At 34.0% G+C, this 13,475-nt stretch overlaps 1 protein-coding gene across 1 annotated transcript in view; it reads left to right on the top strand.

The window, feature by feature from the left end:
* LOC132708831 (metabotropic glycine receptor-like) overlaps positions 1-13,378 on the top strand; it is a 115,035-nt gene extending 101,657 nt beyond the window's left edge. Inside the window, exons 2-11 of the mRNA XM_060681446.1 lie at positions 2,967-3,150; positions 7,413-7,536; positions 8,494-8,637; positions 10,801-11,001; positions 11,061-11,129; positions 11,672-11,781; positions 11,861-12,075; positions 12,133-12,271; positions 12,329-12,434; positions 12,767-13,378. Coding sequence (XP_060537429.1) covers positions 2,967-3,150; positions 7,413-7,536; positions 8,494-8,637; positions 10,801-11,001; positions 11,061-11,129; positions 11,672-11,781; positions 11,861-12,075; positions 12,133-12,271; positions 12,329-12,434; positions 12,767-13,378 — 1,904 coding nt within the window. The remainder of the gene's footprint in view (positions 1-2,966; positions 3,151-7,412; positions 7,537-8,493; positions 8,638-10,800; positions 11,002-11,060; positions 11,130-11,671; positions 11,782-11,860; positions 12,076-12,132; positions 12,272-12,328; positions 12,435-12,766) is intronic.
* Positions 13,379-13,475: the final 97 nt, after the last annotated feature.

The raw sequence follows: 13,475 nt of genomic DNA on the forward strand, positions 1-13,475 counted from the left end.
TAATTTACAGATCTGATGTTTGCGACGTGTGCTTCGGTGACGAAACAGAATAATTTTATCTGTCAACTTCACAGCGGAATTTTGATTCGGAATCGAAAAATCCGAACCATTAAGGAAAGTAATCTAAAGAAAAAGTCCAATGCAATGAGGCTGAATAAAATCGGATTCGGATTCTTGCCCTATCGCGTCCTCGTTCCAAATTAGCGGACTGTTAGTGACAGTCTTGTTAGTCCCCGTTTGGGTTTTATTTTGGAATTCGTTGCCATTTTTATTTAAGCCTGGACCAAACCAATTAATATTTTTCACAACTCGTTCTCCGTTCCGGCGGCGGTCAAAGCTTTTTGCCCATTTGAAAAAAAAACACACGCACATCGTGAATAATTGAACCGCTGTAGATTATTGAACATGTCCCATATTCTAGAAGCTAATAAAGTGCTTAGACGAATAAAACACCATCGGGCATGATAAAATTGAAGTTTTTGTTTGTTTAATCATGCATAGAAATTGGATCTTGCATCCGGCATCACAATGCGAACTGATGGCGAGCTTATGGCGTGGCACATACGATCCAGTCCAAATTGCGGCCTCATAATTTATTAATTGCCGCTTGGATAATGGAATTCTCCTCTCGTTTTTCGTCACGAACAATACACTTTTGAGTGCCTTTATTTGGGAGTTATAAATAGCCAGTTTCTGGCAATACGGCAGACGTAACATGTTCCACCACTTGTGTCGCAGCTTATTTCGAATTTTTTTTTATATCTGTCGCTCGATATTGCGTTTTTATTTACCCCAACACGTCCTGGGCCTCTTTGTTTTGGAAACTTCACATCTGTGTGCCTTAATTAATGTTTCACTTCTTTGGTGCATTTACTACGATTCTCAACTAACGAACTTAGTTGCTAGTATTAGTCTGAGCCGGAAATCGGATGGAATACGTAATATAAGATTTATTATGCACTGCTACGCGATTTTGGCAAATAAGTATCTCCCCGATTTCAACGTTTACTATACGACAAAACGATTTAAACTGTTTAAGAAAATCAACAAACGTGTACTCGTGTATTTCGAACACATCCCACAAACCTATTTGTTTGCCATGGTTTGTTTTCATATTTCGACAGATATTTTTTTAAATCAAATTTGGTACAGATTTTAGTAACTGTAGAAAATTTCAGTAACTAACTTCACATAAGAATAGTCGAAAACAAATTTAACATTTTTTTTCATTAAAAAAGCATTTATATTAATAATAATTATAATAATAAAATAAAGTTCCAAATAAAAATACATATGAAGAGAGGACTAAACAATGCCGATCAATGCAGCGGCCAAACCTATAAAATATAATATAAAAAATGTAACCGATACCAAAAACTAAAGCCCATTTAAAATAAAAAATACACAGACGATGGAAAAGAAGTATAGATAAAGAGATACAGAGTTCTTCCCGCAAACGGAACAAATCTTTGAATAAAGAGACTTTATAAAGGCTGGAAGTGAAATGTCCAAATTAAAAATGTTGTATTTATTTAGTATAGGAAGAATAACTTTTCTTAAATTGCGGTTCTTTTTGTTTACGTACATGACTTATGACTACGAACCTGAACTCGGAACTTAAGTTTCATATGGAAATTTGGAGGACTTTAAATTTTATTACTGCAAAAGAATACAATCCAATACAATAAATACAAAAAAAAAGTGACTTAAATACTGAATATCCTATTCTTAAGTAAATCTCACATGATTAGTAAATTTCCGGATGAATGCCACAGCGGTGTTGGAACTGGTCAATTGACCACTTTCTAGTTGACTAGTCAAAAAATAACATCTTGCAATTGTGGAGTGTTATCTATGATTATTTAACAATAATATGTATTTTAAAATAAATTATTATGGGTTTGTATATATACCCTCTTCAATTAATATCCGAATACGATACATAGCGATCCCAATAATAATATGGGTTCCATTTGGTTCCCAAAACGACGCGACGGCCACGTAACGTGCGATATAAATAAATAAATATTAATTTCACTGACCAGTCAATAGAATGGACACAAATTTTGAGAGATTTGGGTTATAAGTATGACCAGTGGAGGTTCCATCAATTTTAAGTAAATAACTACGTCCTTCTGAGAAAAGAATACGACGACTGAACGTCATCAGCAAATTGATAATAACCACTCTGTTCCTACGAGTTTAGTTTTAAATAATATCGGGAAATTGTTATAATATTTAGAAACACCAGTGAGGCACCAGTTTTTAAAATAATTTACTCAAGTATCTTTTTTAGAACTTCGCCACGCTATATCGCGGTAACGAAACAATTTAAGAGAAACGTTTGTATGGACTATAAAAACACCCGCGAGTAACTCCAATATTAATTGTGTCCATGATAAATGTAAACCCTTCGGAGTAACTGATGAAAATCGAGAATATAAATTAGAATGGCATAAATTAAAATGAAATATTAAAATAATACCGGGCGATTTATAGCTTTTATCTTATTTCGCGTGAAATTTGATATTCCTTTGCAGTTTCTTAAATGACGGACAATATTACCAACGACGACCAATAATAAATTATTCCTTGGCCCGAGACTAAATTGATTGACCCGAAATGGTCATTCTAATATAATTTCCACATCGTTAATTTACATCCCGGACGCACGAGATGCGACCCCTAAATGGCTTTAGAAGTTACGTAATGTCCCTTTTAACCGGAACAAAAAAAAACAATGTCGTATCATTCTTTGCCCGGGAAAAAACACTAATTACATTTATGTTTCTGGCAACCCTCATAAAAATGTGTCTGCCCGAAATTTAATTACCCCGTTGTGGGGGGTCGAAAAAAAGAAACACCGAAACGTCATCGACCATCGCGGAAAACTTTAAAAACTTTTGTACAAAAGTCGCACAGTGTTTCCGTCCTTCCTAGAGAAACTATTATTCGCTTTTTTTCAGGTTACATGACGTACAGATTCAATAGTACAGCCCATGACGTTAGGGTTTCGGAAGAAATATTGTCTGTACGTTACGAAGATGGGAAATGGTCTAAACCCTATTACGACTGCGGGGGTGGAAATATTTGGATGTTGACTTACACTGTGCCTTTCTTCGGCTACAGGAATAATACCTACTACTTTAAGTAAGTATGAGTAACTGCGAACTCGATCTGAACTTGAATGTACTTTGCCGTCTTTTTTTTTAGTCTTCTCGTCGTTTAATTTCTCAAATCATTTGCCTAGTATTATTTGACGCTCAAACAATATTTTCTTTAAGTATATGTAAAAAATAAAATTTATAATAACGTAACTTCTTAATAAACCTTCGAAAAAATGCGTACACATTGATATACTTAGAAATTCCAAATATTGTCTAACCTTTAAGAAAATATGTTGGTCAGAAAATAGCCGTATGTGTTTTTTCAGGAGTGCGTTGTCCAAAAAGACTTATATTTACATTTCGCAAATATTTTTCATTTCTCCAAAACGGGAAAATTTAAGATTTTCTTTTTCCAATTTTTGTGACTACCTAAATCAGTAGGGAGAGAATACCAAAATACTGGTTTATTTATTCTTTATCACACCACACAACCACTAACTCAAAGAAGGATAAATGATTAAAATGATTTCACAAACAAGTTTCCCTCAAAAATCACAGGTAGAACCATTGAGAAAAACTATGAAACAATTCGTAATTACAATTATTTGACACACATCTGATCTCCTATCCTAATTAATGTTAGACACCTTCATTATTTTCACAGGGCAGCGGAGGTTCCGAAAAGGTTTTATAATTAAAAAGCCACAATTAAAAATGAAGCGCAACCGAAAATGAAGTGAAGACGTAAAAAATACAAAAATTAAAATGACTTGTTAGTTATCTTATTATTATTAAATTCTAAACGGAGAATTCAAAGAATGTTGAGCCAGTCACGGTGTTGCCATAAAATAATAAAAAATAAAGTAAATAACCGGATGCAAACATTCAAACGCATTTTATGCAATTAATTTTTGCATAGTTCGAGAAGGAACTTTTGTGAATGGAACAAAGCACTCGGATAAAATTTCATTTATCACAGACCAATTTCCGTTGTCGGAAAACCATCTTCGTTTGTCTCGAGAAACGTTTTCGTTTCAACTACCTTTCCTTACAATTATTGACCGTTGTTATATTAACGCTTATGTGGAAGTATCTTATTGATAAGTAAATTATTCTCGATTGTTATCGTTGCAATTTTGAATTAATTTAAAAAAATATAATTTTAAGCAGAAAATTAAAAAAAAAGAATTAAATTTTTAACCAAAAAAGATTAATTGAAATATTTTAATGTTGTACATTTTTATGGTAATAATAATTTTATAAATATGTTTTTAATATTATAAAGTTATATGGCCTATAAAACAGTAAATAATATATACGCAAAAGCTTGGTTGGAGATTAGCCATGCACAAAAGGTGTTAAATATTTTTTTTTTACAGTTTGACAAATATTTTTTGCAAATTTTGTTGAAATAGAAGTGGTGGCAGTTGGCCATGATTGCAGCCAGAAATAACCGAGAAAAAATCAATCAGAAAATAAAGATTTTACTAGTTTGTAAGTCCTTAACCTGAGCACACTGAATATCAAATAGTAATAGTATATTCTGCAACAAATGCGGTAAACGGCATTTGACTCACGAGTTTATTTGACACTAGCGGAGCGAGTGTATAATAAACGACTGAGTTAAAAAGTTTACCGAACGTGTTGCATACTATAATTTTTCTACGACCGTTAGTTTTTGCGTACATTTTCGCAAAACACGAATACATTCAATGACTGTCAGAATTGACAAACGTCAAGATTCAAAGCGTGGGAAATATCTCCGAAAACATCCGATTGCTCCCAAACCCGTGCGGTAAAATCCCGGAAATGTCCGAAGTGGCTCGGATTCATGGGAACCGAAACTGATGTGGTTCGCCTCACGCTAAATCGGTGGGTAATTAAGTATTTTGCACACAGGAGTAGAAAAAATAAATAATTTGTAAAAAGACAAATTTATCCAATATATTTGAAAATTGCAAAATTTCATTTATCAGCGTTCTGGGACTATAGGGTGGCCCGTTTACAATGGAAAAACATTTCATTACTAATATTTTGAAATCTACAATTTGTTCAAATAGATAACCTTATGCAAAGTAATCTGCTTTTAATACTAAATCGGATAAAATGATGACTTTTAACGATTTTTCATTTAATGTGACTTTTTAATCACCCTCTATTTATTTATATTTAAAATATCCGCACAGACCACTAAAGTAGATCTTCTATGAGGAAATCATTTCTAAATATATAACAAAGGCTGATTTTTCAAAGAAACTTCCACAAGCTACTGTAATGAACACAAATGAATATCAGGAAAAGATTCAAGATTCATATCGTCAACTTAAAAAAGATCCTACTTCATCTATGGATCGCAACTTTAAATCTGTTATTAAGATTTCTTCTCTATCATACACCGTGAAAAAATCTGTCACCCCCATGGCTCTAAAATTCCTCGTCTCTATTGACTCCCAAAGATCTACAAACCAGGATTACCCCGTCGACCTATTGTCCGCACCATTGGTTGTCCAGCAAAATATCTAACCTTCTTACAGGGAAAACTGATAGTTTTGTACTTAATACCTTTTACTTCATTGAATAGTTAAAAAGCATTACATAAGATACACAAGATATTCTAGTTAGTTAGTTTCTTATCATGGCCAAATTTTTGAACAAGCGTCGGGAACAGCTACGGGTTCTTCACTATCACCAGTCATAGCGAACATATTTATGGAAGCCTTTGAGAAGAAAGCTCTCGACATCTTTGTTATTTGGCCTCATGGTCACGAAACCCTAGTAGATTTTCTTAAACATTTAAACTCTATACATCCTAACATACGTTTTACAATTGAGTTGGAAACTAAGAATAACCTTCCATTGTTAGATATTCTTATCAATAGAAAATCAGACCTAACATTGGGTCATTGTGTTTCCGGAAAACCTACCCACACAGACCGATACCTTAATGCATTGTCACATCATCATCCGGCAAAAAATCATCGGTTATCAATGCTCTCGCTTACAGCCCGAGTCACTGAACCCAGAATTAAAACAATTTACTTCTGCTCTTCTCTCTAATAATTTCCACATTAAAGATATTAAGCGTTCCATCAAAAAATACACTTCACCACAACCTTCCAATAGCAATGAGGCCGAAAGCAATCCTACACTTGCAACTGTGGTCTTTCCTTACATTCAAAACATCACTGACCACAAGTTCTAAAGAAGTATAATGTCAAAATCAGATTTACCACTTGTCCAAAAATCTCTCAACATCTTCGGTCCGTCAAAGATAAAATTCCATTTGAGATGCCAGGAGTTGACAGCATTTCATGCATCTGCGGCAAAGAATACATTGGAAAAACTGGACGAAAGATATTAACTAGGTTCAAAGAACACGAAAGAGCCTTACGACTAAGACAAATAAACTCATCAGTTGTTGCCGAACACACTCATGAAACCGGGCATAAAATTTTATTCGATATAACCAAAATTAAATTAAATCTTAACCGAGACTCTGGTCTCTACCTGGCACCAATTTGGGAATCAGTCATCCGAGACGGTGTTCATACCCCTCATTCGCGCCCCCCACACAATATATAAGCAGGTACAGAGTAAAATGCTAGCCAGTTTCATTCAAGCTCTGAAAAAGCCAACAGGATGATTGGCGAAACGTCAGCAATTTCGACTAAGCAAAAACCGACGCAGGAGGAATCCAGAAGTTTTGTAAAAACTATATAACAAAGGCTTTTATATATATATAATATATGTGAAATATGGTCTAGAAAGTCCTGAGGAATTAAAAACTGCCTTTACGGGATGCTCTAATCAAAACAGTAAAGTTGTTAGGTGTTCAAAAAAAAGACACCTTGTTTTTTTTTTATATTTTTTACAGCCACCCGGTATTTGAACGTTTCTGGGGTATATTTGAAGAGATAGAAGTTACGCGAGTTGGCAGACAATTTTCAGAGGTTCTTGTGTAATTAAAAAATAATCTGTGATTAGCCAAGTTAACGCTATTGTCATATCCCTAACTAAATCGATCGATTGTCCAAACAAGATTACGGACAACATTCCATGTGAATGGATTTAATGAATAAAATCTTTAACCAAAACTAGTGGGAAAACAACGCCCAGACAAGATCCCGTCCCTTATTCTCTTCCATTAAGGACGAATAAGTTTCTAGGGTGGATCTAAACGCAACCCGCCACCCTTGATTAATAGGACGATGTCTTAACGCAAAGTTAAACGCAAATTGCTATTAGCCAGACGTAGACTTAGACTATTTTGATAAGGTTTGTTTTATATGGTTTTCTGCGTTGTAGAGGAACGAGTGGAATCGATATCGACCTACGTCACGTCGATATAGATCAGTGCCCGACACCTCCAGAAGAAACGCAAATAAATATTTTCGCCGCCTCTGACAAATGCAAGAAAGCTACAACGCAGGTAACGCAATAATTTTTCCGATATTGATGAATAGCAAAACGAAGGAGACGTGGTAAGGATAGGACCATCTTAATATTAATTAATAAAATCGCAGAGCAGTTATGAAGTAGAGTACGAAGTAATTCCCAGAAAAAGAAATTCAAAAGAATTATGAGGAATTCTAGGAATTTCAACTAATAATTTCCCAAAATTCCATGGGAATTTGAATTTGAATACGCAAACTTTAATATGAAAAAAACAAAGAAGTTTAGTGACATTCCACGAGATTATATACAATTAACTCCTTCCTCTGAGTTTTACGACACCTAACTAAAACGTTTTTCAAAAAAAAAATAACATAAAAAAAATATATATAATCAGAGTGCAATAAGAATATGTGAAACAATTTAAAAAAAGAAAAAAAAATAGAAGGCTAGAATCAATTAACGGCGGAAAATTTCATTTTTCCGGACTTTTTTTCCGCGAATGAACGGACTTATTTTATTCGCGAGGGTCTTGGGAATAAAGGAGGTGCTATTGTTGTCTGAGAAATCGCTCAAAGTGCCACTTTGGGAGCAATAAAATCATGTTCACGGAAATTTACACCGACAAATACAGCAAATTCTCGTTCCTCTCATGTCCACCATTTATTAAAGTGAAATTTATTAAAATATATATTTTTTTACATGATTACATATGGAAACTGTTTTAACTACACTTCATATACTCACTTTGATTGGGTTTTTTTCTAGTAGCGTCAAACACATATAACTGACAGGGAAATGGGATTGGTAATTTTGCTTCTAGTATAAAAAGGGCGAAAATTTACGCAGATTAATTTGTGAATTTTGCTGTGCCTCCTGAGTTTTTGAGCGTATTTCCCTCTTTTAAAAATTCGCTGGTCATTGCGGCGCTAATGTGAACGCGATTTTACGTCCTAAATAAATGAGAGAATTCGTTAAAATTTTATAATTGTAGTGTGTTCCGATACCCGGATTGGGGTTTCGTAGAGGAAGCTACAAATGCGTCTGCAAACAAGGCTTTTATTTCCCCGACACAAACGCAGAACGCCGCTTTTACAACGGAATACAAATCGAAGAGGAATACGAAAAACGAATATTAGTAAGGAATTTTTTTATTGGTATTAACGCTTCAAATCCATGTCGCTGATGGACACTGGAGCAAGCTAATTGAAAACAGTCGTCCATATTCAAAAAGTGTTAAAATCGCCGCATGCAAATTTTGTATCCAAAAGTGTCCAAATTTTTAAAAAAATTGGTAAAATTACGCTTTAGTCCTTTTTTAAGAACATGATAATTTGTAAACAAATTCTTATCATTGTGTCTTTTTTACCCAAAATGCAATTTAATGACGAAATATTCAAAAAATAGGATCATCGGCCAAGTATCACCCAAAGGGCGCTTTTAAAATAAACAAACCCCAAAAATAAAAATGAAAAATCGGCAGGCTATATATACGAGGGCCGCGCCAAAATTTCCCAGCCTGAATATGAAAGAAACAGAGTAACATTTTTTTATTATAACAATAACTTCAATCACAGGCTTCGGTTCCGACCCACAGAGTTCCAAAAAAGACCGCGCACACTCGACACGGCGTTGTTTTTGAATAGCCGAAAGGTTTTTAGGAGCCCATCTTGCACTAACTTTATGCATACCTAAATGATCATGCAGGATTCGACGAACACTTGTATCAGAAAGCTTAGTAATTTCTGAGATTTCCTTGACCTTTAAACGTCGATCACTCAATACCACCTCTTCCACAATCTAAACAATATCTTCCGTTATGATCTCCACTGGTAGACCAGTTCTTGAATCATCTTCAAGGGACCCCTGCCCCATTCGAAAACGTTTTGCCCAATCTTTCACTACAGAATACGAAGAAGAACTTTGGCCGTACACACCATCCAGCCTTTCTTTAATAATTTTACTTGCTAACCCTTCTTTTGTCAAAACATTTATGTCTGCTCTATACTCAATTTGCGTTATTTGCGACATTTTTTCGGACACGTCTTGTTTAAAATGCTGTCAACAAAAAACTATTTGACGCAAGACCTCAATTTTTTTCGCAGCCTACTAAGATATACATTTAAAAGAAGACAGTTTTATCGTGATACTGGAGCTGCATCTATGTCCGGCTGGGAAATGTTGGAGCTAACCTCGTATATCATTATAATAGAAGTCGTCCTCATTGTCATAAATAAAGCTTCTTAAACCTTATTTGAAATATTATTATATAGTGTAGGTGGGTGAAAAATTGGAAATAAATTCTCAATATCGTTTCTTTAGCAAGAAATATTGAAATTTAATCTAAAAGACGGTTTTAAACTTAACGTTTTTTATATAAAATATATATATATATATATATATATATATATATATATATATATATATATATATATTTCAAGCAAGCATACTAATTAAAAATAAAAATATCGATAGACAAAATAAAATGAACAAAGAATCATGAAAAGTTCGCAAATTCATATTATTAAAATAAAAAATCGTCTTCATTGTCATAACAATTTTTATAATTAAATAAAAATAAGTTCAAACCAATTTAGGAGCTTTAAGAGAAAAGAAACAACCAATGCAAAATCCTGTTGGTTTTTGTAAAAAAGGCGTCAAGACCTCAGTACATGTTCCGAGCACTTCTCCTCTTCAGTTAACGAATAAAATAACATATTTGAAGTGTCAAGGGAGTAACTAAGCAAGCGTAAAACCAAACTCCAAAAGGTTAAACTTACTTGTAATATAAAAACAGAATACCACCCAGAGCGGAAACCGTAAACTAATATGGAGGGAGTGAAAACGCATAAGAGGTTTACACGATCTTGAGCTAGAAACTAGTGGTTGGAAGCAAATAATAGGATAGCGGAGTGTAAACTAGTTGGGTTGACGCTATAAATGTTAAATATTTGAGGGAGATTTTGTTATTTTTTAATATATTAAGTTAAGAGTAATTTGAAAATAAGGAAAACCGAGTTCCCACTTAATCAGCAATAACTAGAGTGTGACGTGGTACCAGGGCAATGGAAACAAACTGGTGGGGACGAAGACAAGGTTGTTTCTTTTCTTTACTATTCCACTTTGAGAAATTACTGTTGCAATTTAGAAGCTTTATATAAAAAAGATATTTGAATTCATCTAGGTTTGTTTTTAGACAAATAATCAGAATAAATGCAATTCTCATAAGTGTACTGTGTTGTATACTAACACGAGTGCCTACCAGGTTGGTTAGCAACTAGAACGGGATTATTTTTTTTAGGGTGAATTAACTCAATACGACAAAGAGGGAATATTCGAATGTCTAGCTTGCCCCGAGGGTTGCGAATCTTGTGTGGATGATAGACCTTGCGTCGTATCACTGAACTGGGTACTGAGAAGCGTAATTTTGATCCTTTCATGCATTACCATTTGCTGCTTGCCAATTGTAGCGTTTTTTACGTGGCAATATGGAAATGTTAAGGTATTTATTTTTACTTTTTTTTGGATAGCCAGAAACATGTTCGAGAATTCGTATTGCAGGTTGTAAGAGCGGCCAGTCCAGTTCTATTAAGAATTATCGCCTTAGGGGCGTTTTTTATTTACAGTACGGTACGTATTCGATAAAACGAATGAAAATTAATTAAATTAAATTAACTGATATTGGTTAGATACTTGATAACATTGATTTGTTTTCTTTAATTTGTTTTTATTTTATTAATTCCAGTTGAGGTTATTTTGTGTGTTATATGTATTTATTTGCTTGCATAATTGGGTCACACCACAAGAACTGCCCATCGTGGATCATATAATCAACTTTAAAAATGACAAGACATGATTGTTCGTGTGTGCTAATATAAATTTTCTATCAGTGTTCGCCTCTCATTTAAGCAATGACAAATATAAGAATACAAAACTTTTAGGAAGAGTGAATTGATAAAAATATGTAAATTTTGATTATTTCCAGCTGTTTAAAATGCCAAGAGTCATTTTTTGAAATTATTAATCAATTTAGCACTAATTTAATATTATCTTTTAAATTTAAATTATAAAATATTATATTTATAAATATATAATTAATAAATTTTAAAATGACGATGTGGAAAAACTATTTAGACAAAACAAAATTAATACCGCATTTGTCTTATTTCCAGATGATCGTCATGTACCCCAAACCCTCGGTATACACATGCACTGCTAGAATCTGGCTTAGAGAGATTGGATTTTCTTTAACGTATGGAGCGTTGATGTTAAAAACCTGGAGGTACGATTAGATCTTTTCACGCAGAATTAATTCGTACACAGCGGAGTAAAAGGGAAAACGTAACGGCAGGATTTTTCAGGATCTCGGTTATTTTCCGCGTCAGGTCGGCCAAAGTAATAAAAATAACGGATGTGAACCTCTTGAAGAGGCTGGGTGTGATATTGGCCGTTTTTGCGGCGTTTTTGACTATTCGGACCATTGTAGCTCCCCCGATAGTCATAGTCGGCAGAACGAGCGATGACTTGAAGGCTTTTTTATGTCGCACGGACTGGTGGGACCATTTATTTAGCATACGTGAGTATAGACTACACCGAAAAATTTATTAAGTTCACTTAATTTGCTTTGTTCTAGTGGAAGTCTTGTTTTTGGCGTGGGGAATCAGACTTTGCATCGTAGTTAGAAAAGCCCCGTCTGAATTCAACGAAAGTCGATTCATATCTATGGCGATTTATAATGAATTTCTTTTGTCCGTATTTTTAAATATTTCTATGTACGTATAAGTGAACTAACGATAACGAAGGTTATAAATTCGTATTTTTGTTTCAAGGTTGTTTCTGCAAAAGCCCGCCAATCCGGATTTAATGTATATAATCTTCTTCTGTCACACCCAATTGACCGTCACTCTGCTACTTTGTCTAATCTTCGGCAGTAAAGTAAGAAAACCTCAACATACCAATCAATTCATAGACTTTATAGAAATTTCAGGAAATAACATGAAATAATAATACGGCTCTTTAGTTAAGAATGCCTACTGACTAATACCATCTAACGAGTAGAAATTTTAATTAAATTAAACGCATTAATTACAGTTTTCCTCAAAAATTGATAAAAATACATTGTTTTGGAAAGCGATTTATTCCGCAATGAAATATTAATATAAGTATTAATAGTTTCAATTCGACGGACAATAAAAAGCCATATTTTCTAAAAGTCGTATTTTTTTTTAATAATTTAAAAATTTTGATTTGATACTATTTATTTGTAGGTGTTCGTGGTATTGAAAAATAAAGGAAAAGAAGACGAAAGCTCAAGTATGGTGTATAAAACCCCATCAAAATTCGTCTCCAAGGGGAGAACAGAGACTTCGCAATTTGTAAGCGCCAATTCATCCCTAGTATGCCAAGAAGTGATGTGCACGAAATACAGAGAGCAAGATATTCAAGAGGAGTTTTTGCGTCTTTACACGCAGCTCGAAGTATTGAAGGAGCGCAACATGCGCGTGGGAAATCGTCATTTAGCTTCGAAAATCAATGCGATGCAAGATGCAGCTCGAATGTGCGACAACGATCAAAATCAAAAAGAACGATCTTTTGTCATTTTAAAAAGCAACAGTAACATTAGTATCGTAGCAGACAGATCAACGGTAGAACCTAGCGTAATAAATAACGAAAATAAAGGCGACAAAACTGACGAACTTAAAATCGAAGCTAGAGTTGCTGAGGAAAGCACCACGTCCACATATCAAACTAGTGATGTAGCGATAAAAGCCAAAACCGAAAGCAATGGGCGACATTTAGTTTCTGGACATGCCAGAACACATTCTATTGTTATTAACTTAGATGATAAGAGCCGATTTACAGACGAAATTACTGTTTAAAAAAATTCATGTTCAATGTACCTGAAAAATAAAGGTTGTAATTGAATATAACATTCGTTTTCGTTTCATTATCACCCAAAAAAAAACAAAATTACTC

Source organism: Cylas formicarius, unplaced genomic scaffold (assembly GCF_029955315.1).
Source record: "Cylas formicarius isolate icCylForm1 unplaced genomic scaffold, icCylForm1.1 PGA_scaffold_12__32_contigs__length_19106922, whole genome shotgun sequence".
Lineage (NCBI taxonomy): Eukaryota > Metazoa > Arthropoda > Insecta > Coleoptera > Brentidae > Cylas > Cylas formicarius.